The sequence below is a fragment of the Mixophyes fleayi genome, chromosome 3, assembly GCF_038048845.1.
Source record: "Mixophyes fleayi isolate aMixFle1 chromosome 3, aMixFle1.hap1, whole genome shotgun sequence".
NCBI classification, from domain to species: Eukaryota; Metazoa; Chordata; class Amphibia; order Anura; family Limnodynastidae; genus Mixophyes; species Mixophyes fleayi.
In genome coordinates, this window is record NC_134404.1 from 19,872,847 (window position 1) to 19,890,314 (window position 17,468).

A 17,468-nucleotide genomic window follows, 5' to 3' on the forward strand; every position below is an offset into this window, starting at 1 on the left:
TAGTTGTGGCTTGCCTGGATCTTGGAATGTAGAAGGACCTATTTGGGAAAAAAATGGCTACATTTAGAAAATTTCAGTCAGACGCAGCGTTAAATCAATAGCACCCACGATTAATAATTAGGCCTTCCTCCAGCCCCAACATTAAAATAATAGAATTCACATGTAATAAATAAACCTATTTCCCGTCATGCAAACAGCCTAGCAATACCTATTTCCCGCAACCATCACTGCCATTAAATAATTCATAGTCACATTTAATAAATAGACCTCATCCTCCCCAAACTCACCTCCACATTCAATAGGCCCCAAATCACCCCATCTTAAATTAATAATCCCCACTATTAAATTGCCTCCCCATCACCCTACAAACAAAATAGCGCCCATTAATTAGCCACCACCTACCGCACACACACTACATTGCAACAAGCCCCATCACAACTACACTGCGCCCTCCATGCTGCTTTCCCCCCTTTTTATTCACTCTGTGCCTCTTTGCCCCTTTTTTTTTATAACTCTGTGCCTCTCTGCCGCTGTTTTCCTCCTCTGTGCCTCTCTGCCCCTGTTTTCCTCCTCTGTGCCTCTCTGCCCCTCTTTTCCTCCTCTGTGCCTCTCTGCCCCTCTTTTCCTCCTCTGTGCCTCTCTGCCCCTCTTTTCCTCCTCTGTGCCTCTCTGCCCCTCTTTTCCTCCTCTGTGCCTCTCTTTTCCTCCTCTGTGCCCCTCTTTTCCTCCTCTGTGCCCCTCTTTTCCTCCTCTGTGCCCCTCTTTTCCTCCTCTGTGCCCCTCTTTTCCTCCTCTGTGCCTCTCTTTTCCTCCTCTGTGCCTCTCTTTTCCTCCTCTGTGCCTCTCTTTTCCTCCTCTGTGCCTCTCTTTTCCTCCTCTGTGCCCCCTTTTCCTCCTCTGTGCCTCTCTTTTCCTCCTCTGTGCCCCTCTTTTCCTCCTCTGTGCCCCTCTTTTCCTCCTCTGTGCCCCTCTTTTCCTCCTCTGTGCCTCTCTTTTCCTCCTCTGTGCCCCTCTTTTCCTCCTCTGTGCCTCTCTTTTCCTCCTCTGTGCCTCTCTTTTCCTCCCCTGTGCCTCTCTTTTCCTCCTCTGTGCCTCTCTTTTCCTCCTCTGTGCCTCTCTTTTCCTCCTCTGTGCCTCTCTTTTCCTCCTCTGTGCCTCTCTTTTCCTCCTCTGTCCCTCTCTTTTCCTCCTCTGTGCCTCTCAGTTTCTTTCCTTACCTTTTGTCAGCTTCTTTCTTTTCTTCTCTTCTCTTCTGTCTTCTCTTCTTTCTTCTTCTTTGGTCTTGTCAGGCTGCGGCGCTCCTCACTGACTGACTGCCGGGCGTGACTTGATGACGTCACGCCCGACAGTCAGTGTGAATGGAGAAGACAGGAGAGGAGGGACGCGGCGCCGCGGTCACGTGAGTATTGATTTTTTTATTTTTTTTTTTATTTCTTATAGCTCCCCCCACCAACGCCCCCCCCCCTCCCCCTACCCCGCGGGAATTTTTTTTTAAAAAAAATAAAAATACGCAAAATACAAAAAAATAAAATAAAAAAAAAAATGACAAAAAATAGCAGCAAGGGCCCGGCCCGGGCCCCCTGGCATGGCCGGGCCCGGGTAAAATGTACCCGCTCCCCCCCCCTCTCGGCGGCCCTGCATATTCCACATATAATATGGCAAAACACATGCTGGCAGAGTAACTTTAATTGGAGGAGAACTGCCTCAAGATATTTTTTTATTATGCTGGAACAATTGATCAGCAGTACCTTATCTATTTCTACCATAAGGATGCTCTCAAGTCTAGACTTCGTGGAAGCCATGCTATGGATTACCTGTGATGGAAAGCATATAAAGAGGGTGGATCAGGATTACTTACAAGGTTCCCTTGCACTCCCTATAATCCCTTTAACACTCCCATTTAATTTTCTGAGTCACTACCCGTTTACACCAACGTATGCTTTTACACATCTTGCCTGGCCATTCAAATTTATATCTATGCGCCATCATCTGATAGGTTGTATTTTGTGCCTCCACTCGGGTCAATAAATTAATTCCAATAAGAAAGAAAAAAGTTATCCAGCCCCGAATAAGAGGAGAGAGGAGAGGGGCTGAGCGAAAGGTGAAATCCTTAGCAGTTAGCTATAAGTGTCTTCAAGAATCAACCAAATCCAAGTCCCTAATTACTCTGCCTTTATGGTGACCCAAGATCAAATACAAGTCTAGAATGGGTCAGATGAACTAGCTTACAATGTTAGCACAAACTCATTTAATATATACAGACTTTAAGGTCACAGGAGCAGACAATAGGGACCAGTGACTATCAAATGGCAGCTTTTTGGGTCCAATATATTGAGGTGTAAGTGGGGATGAAATTCCACAGTCTTCTCCAATCGGATCCTTACCTCTACTCAAGACTCTGTTGCCCTGACTGTTACTATCAGCATTCGTTGATCCTCGCCCCAACAATGGCACAACTCACTTACCTACTACCTACAAAATTGCTCCCACAACACTGAGCGCCTCTGGAGGAAGTCACACTCTTGCGCAGGTTTCCTCCATTATAAATTAATTCTCTCCTCTTACAGTTCTGCCCTGTCATTATCTAAAAAGCCTACTTTAAGGCTCTCATTTTCTCCCAGTGCTCCAATCCCTGTCGCCTCTGTGCCGCCATCAACTCCCTCCTCTGCCCTCCTCTGCCCTCCTTTCCATCCATCTCTCCTGACTCTCTCTGCTCTTGATTTTGTCACACACTTCACCTCTAAAATTGAGCCCATAAGTCGAGTGACCTCTCACCGCCCCTTCCCCCTCCATATATACCACTATTCTCTAAAAGAAACTATATATATATATATATGTATAGATATATATGTATCTATATATGTATACATATATATATAGATAAGATTGCTGGTAGAAAGTGGAGTAATAATAGAGCCTTCTCAATTTGCATATACTTTGCAAATATATTTTCTGACCTGGGCTAAATGGCCCCATACCAGACTTTTACGAATGTTGCACACCACCAGTTTAGTTGATGGTATTTACTGCTGTATGTTAATAGACATTTCACATAGAGCAGGGGTTCTTAATCTTTTCTGTGACATGGAACCCTTTGGCAGTCTGTTGAAGCCTATGGGCCCCGTCTCGTTGCTCGCTCGACTAATCTGTGTTACGAATATGATATGAAAATATCTGTGATTTCTATTGGTGACAAAGGCACCGGTAGTTCTAATATTACTGTAGTTTGTTGCTAAATTTAGAGGTTAGTGAAAATAAAGATGACATTTTTATCCCCAAGTTCACGGACCCCCTGTGAAATCTATCCAAGGACCCCAGGTTAAGCCACCCTAACGTAGAAGAAGTATGAAACATCTAGACAGAAGTTTGTGATGGAAATGTAATTAGCCCTCAGCACAGCATCTGAACACCTCACGGCTCTGAGTGTTACATCTGATTAACAGCCAGGAGAAGTCCTGAAAACATCATGGAAACTGTCACTACATTTTATCTAACAGCAGATGACTATTATATCACCATATGCAGCTGCTGATTTGAATTCTCTTATTTAGAATTGATTTACCTGCGAGCAGCAATCACTTGTACGCTAATGTGTTTTTTTTTTCTCTCTCTCTTTTTTAAACACTGAGAATAAGGACGGCTAAAACCCAATTTCTTTCCATCAGGTCATATCTAGCAGATCTGACCATTGTGTGGGTGTTTGTCAGCCACGGCAGCCTTATCAGCTCCAGCAGGGTGTACTGTGATTCTCCTTGTAGTGTTAGCATTGGCAAATGGCACAGACCGGACACTGCCTCAGTAAACTGATAACCAGTGATATACTGTAATTCCCTACATAACCTTTGTATAGATACTCATGTACAACAATTTTTTGGGGACTTGCAATTCCCTAAAAGGGTTCTTCGCAAATAAAGAATCACTTTACAGATCATTCTATTTCTGCATGGTTTAGGCAAAATTAATGTATGGGGCTATTAAACGTTAGCCTAACGCAGGGGATATGGGAGATTTCTCCCGCACTAGGCAAGCTACCGCACAATACAGCAGTCCCCATTATTCTCAATGGGGACTGCAGTCTGGACGTATTTACCAAGTTTTGGAAGGCATAGATTTTCGGAGCTTGACCCCAACAGCTAATGCAAGGTGAAGATGGAGTTAGTTTCTCTGTACAATGGGAAGAGCATTACAGGAAAAGGATCTAGTGGGCAGGCTTCATGCTCCTCCCCTCCATTATCTAACGGAACCGACTATGGTCGCTCATGCACAGTAAAGACTCCGGGTTAGAACCCGGATTTGTAAGTGACAAGGGGCTATATCTACTAAACTGCGGGTTTGGAAAAGTGGAGACATTGCCTATAGCAACCAATCAGATTCTAGCTGTCATTTTGTAGAATGTACAAAATAAATGAAAGCTAGAATCTGATTGGTTGCTATAGGCAACATCTCCACTTTTACAGACCTGCAGTTTAGTAAATCTAGCCCAAGGAGTAACGCCAGGACAGGCTACTATCAGATGCATTGACTTTCTGATAAATTACCCCTGTAATTAATGCCTTATTGCTGCAATAAGAGATGATATTATATAAAAAATATATGATCTAATATATATATATACATACTATAAGATGGTATTTACCTTTTACATTAACCTTCAATTGCAACTAATTTTTTACATTTATGCTTTGTAGTTCTTTAGTATATTAAATTCTCTACTTACTTAAAATTGAGATGTGTCATTCTGAACACTAGATGCACATAAGGGCTTAAAGCAACGTATCCCAGGTAGACTCTTTATTATAGCTTCTCGTTGTGCGGGAAGGTTATAATACTAACATGTAGAGTAAACATTATAAGAACAGGATACAATAAAACACACAGCACAGGAAATAAGTGCTCAGTACACTTCCTTGGAGATTTATCATTTAATAAAAGTAAGATTTGCATAGGACATATCTTCTTTATTGTCTATAATAAATAAATCTTTCAATTTGAAACGAACGTACAGGGACACATAGGTAAGTATCATTACATTCAAATATTTAGCAGCGTAAACCCAGATATGTAAATTTAGCTAAGTATTAAACATAGCAAAGAACAAAATAATTAATTTTAAACTAGACTTATCGTGGAGATGTATTTAAATATGCTGGGTAAAGTGTTGATTATACCTCCTGTCATTGTGTTTTTTTAGAATATTGTTGTCTATAGAGAAATTTTAGCCATTAATTACACTTTTATATAAGTGGCAATGGCTTGTGGGCTACAAAACGGTATTGCAAACTCTGCTGGCGGATCTGAGGAGCAAACATTTGGGTGTCTTTTCTAATTAAACAGACAATATCAGTTCCTTTTTCATTTTGCGCAATTTAAGAGAATGGATCAGGAACGCATGTAAAAATGTATCTGGTTTATATTGGCGCTCCCTTAACCTTATAATCCTGGCCATATGGCTCCTTTCTTATTGGCGGCTGATAATGCTGCTGCTTTACAATAGCCAAATTCCCATCAGCGTCTACCGTTGTTATTGCGCTATCTGATATATCATGTATCAGTTGCTCCCCAGACTCTTAGATTGTAAGCTCACTTGGGCAAGGCCATCATTACATTCATTAGTTTATGATCACTGTAAATGTATCGTGACACCCTCAATGTACAGCACTGAGTAGTAAATTAGAACGTGTACTCAAATAGATGACAATAGCGCGGTGTCATACTGTTTTATATTTTATGTCATAGTGATATGTTTCACTCACATCTCAAACATGCATGAAGCACAAAACGTTGGTCCTAATCTTGGATATAAGCCTAAGAAATCCAAGACTCTGATGCTGTAAACTAATAGTTGCCATGGCAAGTCATCACTTCAAGTGCAATTATTGTATAAATAATCTACAGCTTGACAAGCAAACATATTTATATGCAAATGCTACTGACATAAGTATAGTATAAGTCACTGAAATAAAAATAGAAAGTACCCTTCTTCTTGTTGTTAAACTGGAACTGAGCTACCATGTAACCCCAGCATCTAAATAGGAATAATGGCGGATAAAATAGATATTACTGGCAGGGCGGACGGAACGCGGTAAGCCTGGAAAGCGCGGAAGGATGGTCCCTGCAACAATTTTTCTTCCCCTTTGCGTGCTACGCACCACTTTAAATTCTGAGTTCCTGCACTGTGAATAACAGAGCAGGTACTGGAACAAGCGATGGGGTATGGCGGGTTGGGCATGAACAGTGAAGACACGCCACGCATGTGCCATAGAGCACCAAAATAATTTCACGGCACATGGGCCCTAATTACTGACTGAATTAAACTTAGAAGTTAATAAAGATTTACGGCATCTCATTATTCTGTCTGTCCTATGGGGGCACATTTATCAATATTAACATAAAGTGAAAAATAGTTTTCAGTCCTTATCGCAGTGATAAGGATTGAACTATCTCTCACATTTATGTACAACCCAGCACAGAAACAGCAGTTCCGAAAAACTGCTGTTTCTGTGATAAAAAAAATCATACTTACCCCCCTCTTCGGAATGCGATTTCCCTGGATCACCTCCTCGTCCTCTTCACTCTTCTTCTTTCAGCAATTGCGCATGTGCAGTTCAAAGAACTGCACATGTGCACAAACATCTCGTTTGATCTCTGCAACTATAGTGAGTGGTGAGTGACAGGGAGGGATCACATGATCCCTCCACACATGCGCTGTCCAGCTCTGCTCTACGGAGCAGAGCTGACAGCACTGAGATTTCTCATTTATGATAATGTACGCCAGCTTCAGCTTATCAAGACAAGTTCCCGAAAAAAACTATTTTTCGGAACTTGTTAGATTGCAAGAGAGAGGGAGCAGTCACCATACTATTGAATGGTGACTGCTCCCCAAAACGAAGCAGAATGCAAAGCAGCAGATATCCACGATATCTGCTGCGATGCACCTTTAATAAATATGCGGGGGACACATCGGGGCATGGATTCTACGTTAAGTGCACGTTAGTGCACCATCACAATTTGTTAAATATGCCTCATAGTCTGGAAAACAGGCAAATGGTTTTCTGAATATATTATTACAGATGGCGCCCATTTCTTTTAGGAAATGGCGAGAGTGAGCATCTGTCATGCGGCAAGCAGATTATGGCAACCGCTTTTAAGGCCACCTCTCTGCCCCTAAAATACAATGGAGAGGGCGAAATTATTGCACCACAATCTGACGCATTCTCCCTGCATCAGCGCTAGACAGATCCTGCTATTCAGCCAAAATAATCGTGTTCCATCTGGATATAAGCCCTCACATTTCTGCATATAGGTAAATGCATAGTTTAACACCTATACCAATCACTATCCACAATCATTGAGACCTGTCACCCTGCCTCCCTGTTCATGCAAAACACACCATTTAAACCAGCACATTCATTAAAAATAATCAGGAGAGCACCAAATTGTTTCATTAAGCCAAACCTCTATTCATTCCGTTTAATTTCCTGTCACACAAAATAAAATTGTAAAGGAGGATTTGAAAAAAGGGAACACTATCACAGATGACCACATTTACAGAATGTTTGTTTTACACTGCAAACAACGGACAGCTGACGCAGATGCGGGAGACATCTGGCAGCCCACACTGTATTGTCTAACTATGGAAGGCGACAGACCAGACACAGTAAGCTCTTGTGCCAAGTGATCTCTCATGTTAGAAAAAGGGTCTGTGTTCGTTATTGCTACCGATCTTGTGTTTATATATTTTTGCAAATAAAAGAACATCACAAATAAGATAGTGACTTACGTTAACAACTCTCTTTGTAAGAAGAAAGGGTCACTTATAAAACTGGTCACATTATTAAGCGGTGCAAAAACAGAGCAATGATGGGGAAAGATACAATATATTTCTAAAAAAACCTGTTCTTCTATTTCCTTTAAATGTTCCCCAACTAGTGTCCCGCCTTGTTTTGTGCCAACTCTTCCCAGATATAAGACAAGAGCCTTAATATTGCTAGTTTTCAGTAGCGAACACTACTTGTATGTTATAATGGGGCATATTTAACAAATAATGATAGTGCACTATCGTGCACTTACCATTAAAAAAACGTCCCTCTGTGTCCCTCGCATATTTAAGAAGGGTGCATCGCAGCAGATATCGTGGATACCATTCTACAGTATGGTGACTGCTCCCATCCGCAATCTAGCAAGTTCAGAAAAAAAGTTTTTTTCGGGAACTTGTCTTGTACACTTGTCTTGTACACCAGCTGGAGCTGGCGTACATTATCATAAATGAAAAATTTCAGTGCTGTCAGCTCTGCTCCGAAGAGCAGAGCTGGACCGCGCATGTGTGGAGGGATCCCATGATCCCTCCCAGGGCCGTCTCTTCCATTGGGCACGATGGGCAGGTGCCCGGGGGCCCTGCAGGCAAGAGGGGCCCGTCCGAATCCTAATTTTTTTTTTTTAGGGGCCCGGTACACTGCGTTGCCCGGGGGCCCATAAAGTAGTTAAGGTGGCCCTGATCCCTCCCAGTCACTCACCACTCTCCACCGCTCTCTCTGCAACTATAGTTGCATAGACAGAGCGGGCATGTTTGTGCGCAATTGCTGTAAGAAAAAGTGAAGAGGACCTGGAGGAGATCCGGAGACAGCGCATTCCGAAGAAGCAGTGGTAAGTATGATTTTTTTTATCACAGAAATAGTAGTTTATCGGAACTGCTGTTTCTGTGCAGGGCTGTACATAAATTTGAGAAATAGTTCAATCCTTATCATTGCGATAAGGATTGAAAATTATTTTTCACTTTATGTTAATATTGATGAATGTGCCCCAATGTGACGCCAAACTGTCCTCTGATAAAACTCCCCCATTTTCAATAAAGCTCTCTCTCACGCTGAAATGCAGGGGGGTGGGAGGGGGGCGCAGACAATAACACATTTCTGTGCACTCTTCCTTATAGTTGTTCAAGATTAAATGGATACATCTTATAGTAGATTTAAAGGTTTTCATTCGAACAGTGACTGTTAATTTGTTAGACATTCGAACTCACCATTCGCGGAGACAATTGTTATAAATACTATACAATCATCATCAACATTTATTTATATAGCGCCAACATATTCTGTAGCGCTTTACAATTGGGGACAAACATAGTAAACTAATAAACAAACTGGGTAAAACAGACAAAGAGGTGAGAAGGCCGCTGCTCGCAAGCTTACAATCTATGGGACAATGGGAGTTTGACACATGAGGTTAAGTCTGCATTTGCAGTCGGCCCAGCCAGACTGCAATGGTAAAAGTGACTCATAAGCTAAATGATCCTGTCACACAACAATGTTGGTCAAGGGGTAGGTGTATAACGGGTGGTAATAGGGTAGTGTAGTGAGGTTAAGAGGGTGGTTGAGGAATATTATAAGCTTGTCTGAAGAGATGGGTTTTCAGAGAACGCTTGAAAGCTTGTAGACTAGAGGAAAGTCTTAATGTGCGAGGGAGAAAACTCCATAGAGTGGGTGCAGCCCGGAAAATGTCCTGTAACCGGGAATGGGAGGATGTAATGAGTGTGGATGAGAGACGCAGATCTTGTGCAGAACGGAGTTGCCGAGTTGGGAGATATTTTGTGACAAGAGAGGAGATGTATGTTGGTGCAGTTTTGTTGATGGCCTTGTAGGTTAGTAAGGTTTTATATTGGATTCGGTAGAAAACAGGCAACCAGTGTAAGGACATACAGAGTGATTCAACAGAGTTGTTTGAGCTCATACATGTTGGAATCCCGTTCACCGTGCTCAAATTTAGCACAAATTTTTTGCTAAAAGTTGGAGAAGTTACTGCAAATTTTGAAAACATTTAGGGGCATATTCAATCAAGAAGCCAGATTGCGGTGAGACACGACTGCACACTTCCCGTTACCGCAACATTGTGGATTTCCCTTCGCACCGCATGCGAAGGGAAATCTGCGATGTTGCGTTACTGTATTTGCACTTTATGGACCTCATTTAGAGTCGGACGCAAAGTCCGTTTTAGGCGCATCTAACCAAAAAACACTACCACGGATGTGCACAAAGCACCAAATCCGCCTGCATCTTGGACACAATTAACACTTGCAACAGCTTGCTACTCACTACGAGAGAATAGGAGGAACACGGAATTGTGAAGGCGTGACCGTGTAAATACATCCTAGTCGCAGTGAGGCGCAGACGCAACACATGTCAAAACAGGGCTAAAGCTGACGGCAGGAATTAGGTGGCGCAAGCGTTAGCTAGCTGCAGGAACTGCTCACAGCTCAATAGGGTATTAACAGTGGGACGCAACTGGGGTTGCTCGCCACTCGTAATACCCTACCAAGCTGCGGCACACTCCCACTCCTACACTTCTTAAACGGACTTTGCGTCCGACTATAAATGAGGTCCTATGTGCGCAGCCGCTCGTACCCTTCTTAATTGAATATGCTCATCAGAGTTAATTTGATTTTGAGCATTACTGCTTATACCAGTGACAGAACCACCCTAGTATATAGAGCATTTTTAAAACAACTAAAGAAAATGTTTTACCTGTTTTGGTGACTGATGGGCATATTTGTCAATAGCAGCCTTGATCGCAGCAATAAGCGGATAAGCTGGACTTTTTAATGCTTTAATGTTTCAAATATTTTTAAACATTAATGCATTAAGATAAATGGTTTGTTCAAAGAATAAACCATTAAAAGAAAATAGTTTTGGTCTGGTTTTGCCTTCCTGAGATATATGTATTATTGGTGGTACAAGAATTGCTGTGATACTTGATAAATAGGCTTGGGGAAGGGTTATCACTGGTTAGCAATGTTACTGTATACTTGCCAACTTTTCTTCGTTGGCTTCAGGGAGATCCCAGGGGAGGCAGGGCTTGACAAATCACATCATTTTGGCCCTGCCCCCTAAACGATTGTCACTATTTTGGCCAATTACAGCATGGGGCGGGGCTAAGATGAGACAATATTTGCATCATTAAGCCCAACCCCAACCACTTATCTATTGCAGGGGGGTAGAACCGGGAGGTTGCCCTGCTCTCCTAGGAACCCGGGAGGCCTCCCAGAAATGCGGGAGTCTCCCTGACACTCTGGGAGAGTAGGCAACTATGCGTTAAAGAAAAGCAGCTAATGAATCTCTAGAGACTGAAGTGCCTTTTACATTTCTGTCTCCATTACTGAAGTCATGTTGTCTTACCTATCAGTCTTTGATTAAATCTTGGTCTCCATGAAAATGGCCACCTCCATAGGCATCAATACATGGACATAGGACACAATTTCTGAACTGTGTCATCATGCCACAGATGGCGAAGCCAACCACGTCTTGTACTGGCTCAGCATCAGGGAGAATGCCAGACTCTTCAGGGAGTGAGGGAGATCACTCCTATTTCAGGGAGTCTCCCTGACATTCCAGCAAGTATGTGTTGGAAGAATTGGGAAAAGCAAAACCAAGCCCTACTGAAGTTGTCACCTGCAGAAAGGTTTTCTGTTCTTTTATAAACATGCCCTGAATTCTTTAAGCATTAACCAAATTCTCTATATTTCAGAAGACAGAGTATTAGGGACGCTAATTGGCTTCTTTCTGGAATTCTAACAACTATTGTGGATTGCCAGATGGAAAAAGTCTGTGTATGCTGTCTAGTACTAAACCATCTCATTATCTAAAGTTGTGGTTAATTAGGTCATCATTAAATTACATCTTAGACCACTCAGTCTTCTTACTGCCGCTGTCAAATGATCGCCTTTCACAGCCAATCTAAAAACTTTTTAGGAGCTGCCTCCTTGCTCCGCGATAAGACACCTAATGTACAGCCTGCAGTGAATCGGAGCGTCAGTTACTATTACCAAGGTAGTTTCCCCATGATGTTCACTCTGTCATTCCTAATTGCTTTGGTCTAAGCTGAGCTGGAAATGAATTTGTAATTGGAAGAGTGAGTTTTTTTTATGTCAGAAGCAACCCAAGGATTGGCATTGACCGATCTCTTAAAATCCTTCTCAGCATTCCTCATGCGGTATGACGTCTGTGTGACATTGCAAAGAAATATGTAGTAACATATTTAATTAGAAATTAAATGCTGACAAATGAATAAGCTCTTTCACCTGATGCAGATGATTTAGAGGACACTGATGTCGGCATTTACTGACTTCCAATAATTAGTTTGATAATAATAGGCAATTTTCCGTAATATTTTACTACAACATAGGAGATTTTGCGCAGGGACTGATTAATCGATGACTAAACTTGTTAAAAGTGCATATATATATATATATATATATATATATATATATATATATATATATATATATATTAGGTGATACTGTTTACAGTGCTTAGTAATAAAGTATTTAGAAACACAGAAACATAGAATTTAATGGCAGATAAGACCAATTTGACCCATCTAGTCTGCCCATTTATTAGAAATAATGGTGCATTATATATATGTATATATAAACTGGGGCCCTGAAGATATCTCCGGTGGGCTCCACTACAAGCCCACTCGCCGCGTCCCACGGGTATCTACAAGTCCATTTTTGAGCAGCTACAAATATTACTAGGAGATCCCATGCCCTATGTCGGCAGTGTACTTTATACAAGAAAAATATGTGAGAAGTGATTATAGCCTTTTGGTGTCACATATATCGGAACCAGTATCGTCCAACTGGATGGCCTCCTCTCTCCCTCTGTGGCCTGTGACACAATGCTGGGAATAGCCAGTGCTTCCAAATTGTGAGACTACGATTAGTGTCATCAAGCAGAGTGGTTTCACTGATTGCTCTATAGACTCAGCAACCCACTAATATCACTAATTACACCATGTAATTATATTGGAATGCAGCCAGTGGCATCCTGTGCCTTGAATCTACAAACTGATTTGGACATGTAACTCCCCTGGAGTGAGAAGATCCAGTGTGATGACTGGAAGATGTTCCACATGCCAGATAATATAAACAGACCATGCTAATAGGAGAAGATGGGGGGGGGCATGGGGAGCAAACAGAGTCAAATGGGGTGAAATAGGGGCACAAAGAGAGAAAAAACAAATAGGTAAGAATAGAGGCACAATGTACATGTTTACAAGAGCATCATAGTTAAGGTTGGAAAAATATAAAAGTCCCTCAACTTCAACCTGTTAAAAGTTGCAGCAGTGTTGATCCAGAAGAAGGCAAAACAAACCCTCAGACTTATATATGCCAATCAGTTCTCACGGTGCAACACAAATTCCTTCCTGACGCCATAAATGGCAATCAGTTTAATTCCCTGGATCAATCGCTCTAATGATGCCATCTCACAGGTATAGCTACAGAAGACATACCACTTTATATAAGAAAGGTGTCCAATCAGTTTTGAATACAGTAAACAAACTAGCTATAACCACTTCTATTGGCAGATAATTCCATAATCTTACTACTCTTACAGCAGAGAATCTGGTCTATGCTAATATCACCCTTCTTCCAGACACAGTGGATGTCCCCTAGTCACCTACATGGTCCCAGTATGGAAAGCTCATTAGATGAATTGATGCATTAACCTATATATATATATATATATATATATATATATATATATATATATATATATATATATATAGTCTGCTCTCCATTCTTACAATTGTATAGATTCTCCATCAAAAGCCCAGTATTGGATGATCCTCTAGTGATACATTACATGATCTAAACACATTGGGCTAGATTTACTAAGCTGTGGGTTTGAAAAAGTGGGGATGTTGCCTATAGCAACCAATCAGATTCTAGCTGTCATTTTGTAGAAAGCACTAAATAAATGAAAGCTAGAATCTGATTGGTTGCTATAGGCAACATCCCCACTTTTTCAAACCCGCAGCTTAGTAAATCTAGCCCATTGGTTGCATTCAAAATAACAGCTGATAGTAGCTTAATAAATGTCTGAGGCTGATCTGTATATTGGCTGAACAACTTTAGACATATATAGAACACTCTATGTAAAATCAAATGTACAAATACATGATCTAATGGTTTAAAAAACAAAACAACCCATGACCAAAACATTTAAGAAATATTATTCTTGGAATTCCAACGGTATTTAATATGTTTAATACTTTTTCTATAAAACGGTTCTCAATGGTCAATCAGGCCTTCGTCATCCTATAGATGTGAATGACTCACCAGAGTGTTGAAGTTGTCGTGTTGATACAAGTGCTTGTTGCAGGTGACACAGTCATTCTGGCAATCACAGAATATGTGTGAAATTAAGCACAGCAAAATAATACTCCATAAAAGAGTCTTCATTGTGTCACTCAGTACTGCGATGGTCGGGTGCTGTAAGAGAGAAGAAAACATGTATAGTAATCACATTTGTACTTCTGTATACATTGATAACCGGTATCTTTATTTTCATACATTGCATTTATAATTCCTGTACTGTAGGGCTCATAATCTAATTCTTGTTCATGATGCTTCTCTGCTTTACAGTAATGTTTTTATTTTAATAAAGTTTTATTAAGAAATACAGGTTGTTTTATCAAATATTCACATAATCAGAATTTATTGTAATGTCCAGATTCATATAAACTGCTTAAAATAACTTCTGCATCTGTCACTTGTGATTGTAGAGGTCGTGGATGTGTCTGTATATATATGTTAGTATATAAATAACACTTTCTACACTAGTTTTAATTGGGAAGATTTACCAATATAGCACAGTAGCCCATAGCAACCTATCAGACAGGGGTTTTGTAAGTCTAACTTGTTAGTAACCAATTGAAGATAGTTGCTGTTTGTTTACCGTACATTTCTAAATCTGTAGTATTGAATATGTACATAACAGCATATTGTCACCTTAGTCAATAAAGTAAGTTGGAATAAAAAAACAACCATCAGTCAAGTTGAGTCTTTTGCTAATTTAGTTATGTTGATCCAGAAAAAGGGAAAACAAAACTCCTATTGTGACAGCTGCCAATGTAACATAACCCCAAAAATGGAATCAGATGAATTCCCTGGACTAGTCACCCCTGTATGATCAAAGCATGTGCTCTGAGGATAGATAATTTATTTCCATTGAACAAGGGGTTGGAGGATGCACCGGACAAGAAGTAATGTGGTATGAGCTGCAGTCAGGATGGGGGTAACTTGGGCGTAAAGTGGTAAACGGAGTGACTGTGCTGCAAGGTAATTGCACAGACACTCCGTTTACCACTTCATACTACCACAGTCGCACCACTGCCACAGAACCAGATACCTCAGTGTTCTTCTGTGTCACACAGGAAGACTGTCACAGATCTTATGTCCTTTCCAACAAGGACTACTGTGCATTTCATGTGTATTGTCACAATTGTACTGTATCACACTGTATTGCTTATTTCCCTCTACCATTAATATTAGTACCATTTCATTGCCCCAGTGCCACACCGCACCCACATACCGATATCAGTATTTGAGCGCGTCTGGGACTTTCAGAATTTATTTTCATTGTTTCTGCTCTCTGTATTAAGGTACAGTATATTATATATATTAACGCAGTCCTGTCGCCTTAACCTTTGAAGTATTGTCATAATGCGCCCCTTTACTTACCCAAGATACCAAACTCTTATCCATTCTCTCATCATCTCTCACCTTGAGTAATGTAACCTCCTGCTATCTGGCTATGCCCCCACCCATGTATGCCCACTTCATTCCACCTTAAATGCTGCAGCAAGACTGATCTTCCTCTCTCACAGATCCACATTGGCCGTACCTTTTTGCAAACCTCTACCCTGGCTCCCTGTGTCCTCCAGAATACAGTTCAAATTACTCACCTTTACCTACAAAGCCCTCAACAACACCACCCCTTCATACATCTCAAATCTCATATCAAAATACTCTCCCTCCTGCCCTCTTAGATCTACCTCTGACCTGCGCCTTGTCTTATCTCTGGTAACCACCTCTCAATTCTGCCTGCAAGACTTCTCCCGTGCTGCTCCCCACTTATGGAATTCTCTACCACGCTCAATCAGACTTTCCCACAGCCTTCAAATCTTTATACACTCTTAAAAATTCATCTCTTTGTTATGAGCTGCGGCTGCCGTGAGCACCGCCGCGACTCGCTCCAGTCTCCTGCTGGCGTCACGACGGTCTCCATGATGACCGGGGCATCACTTCCAGTATTCCGCCTGACCGTTGCCAGGGCGAATTGACAGCTTTCGCTCCCCGGCAACACAGGGCACCACCAAGCCTGCGGGCTAATTAACAGGGCATTAATTAATTATCACTGCCTGGGGGTGATTACAGGGCAAAGCTCTGATTGGCTTCCTCCAGTATTTAAGGCAGGGAGGGGTTAGCCTCCCAGGCGGTTATAGTGTGGATTCTGTCTGTTACTGACCTGCTCTTGTCCTGTTTCTGTTTGTCCCAGTTTTCCTGTGGATACTCTGCCCGTTCACTATTGGACCTCCTGTTGTGACCCTATTGCTTGTTTCTGGGTTCTGCTCTCGTGCTGGTGACCCTGACCCTTTGGCGTGGTATTTGACTATCCTACTTGCTTCGGACCACTGACCTTGGGTTACGTCTGACCATCCGTTACCATCTATTCAGCCTCCTCCGGCTCCGCCGCTGCGGTGTTGTTAACAAATTTGCACTACGCTAAGAGTAAAGTCCTGGGGGCATCCGAGTACCTGTGAGCACATAAAGCTCTACGGGAAAGGTGGCTGCTATGGTGAAGACCTCTTCCATCAGTTCTGTAAGTTTGTTATCAGACCGGCAGCCTAACACTCTTTATTAGACCTTACCTTATCTCTGATAACACTGTTCACACTAATACACCCTCACAACTGTCCCAATCTGCACTCTGAGACACATTTACTCCTCTTGTTTCAGCTGTGCCCTCTTCCACTTAGAATGTAAGCTCTCTAATGAGCAGGGTCCTCCATACCCCTTGTTGTCATGTCTGCATTATTTTGTGTACCTTGTATGTCCCTGTTTTATATATGTCCTGTTTTCCCTACTGTACGGCGCTGTGTAGCTCTGTGGCGCCTTACAAATCCACAATAATAACATCACAGACAGGCAGCTTTACTCGAGTAGCTGCTCTGTGGTGACAAATACTATAGAGAGGGAACACAGTCTAAATTCTGATATTCTGAATAAACAGGGCCCTTCTGACATGTACACATTTGTACATTTTAATGTTTTGATCACTTTGACATTTGTACTCTATAAACGCACTTTCATGACAAAGGTATAGGCCGACACCGGATCACAACACCTCCATGGATAGGTATAATTAAGCACCTCTTCTTACAAAGATGTTCATTTTTTCACCCCCGCAGACATCACCATTCTGATGTGCTAATCTGTGTTCCTTTCGTAAAAGTATATGCGTAAAAAACAGGTATATGTTGTTGTCACAAAACGACATTTGCACTGCCGGTGAGCATTTCGTAAATGACCTTTGAACCGTGAAGCGCTAAGTGTAACCGTTCAGTTCTTCAGAATTCTTGTCATTGTCTTTAGAAGGGTAGAAGGGTATGCAGTCACTACTCATCCTTTT

General features: G+C 41.7%; 1 protein-coding gene across 1 annotated transcript in view; it reads right to left on the reverse strand.

Moving 5' to 3' along the window:
• Nucleotides 1-17,468, reverse strand: part of PNOC (prepronociceptin) — a 100,104-nt gene that overhangs the window by 53,780 nt on the left and 28,856 nt on the right. Inside the window, exon 2 of the mRNA XM_075201176.1 lies at nucleotides 14,114-14,266. Within this exon, the coding sequence (XP_075057277.1) occupies nucleotides 14,114-14,236 (123 nt within the window). The 5' untranslated portion in view covers nucleotides 14,237-14,266. The remainder of the gene's footprint in view (nucleotides 1-14,113; nucleotides 14,267-17,468) is intronic.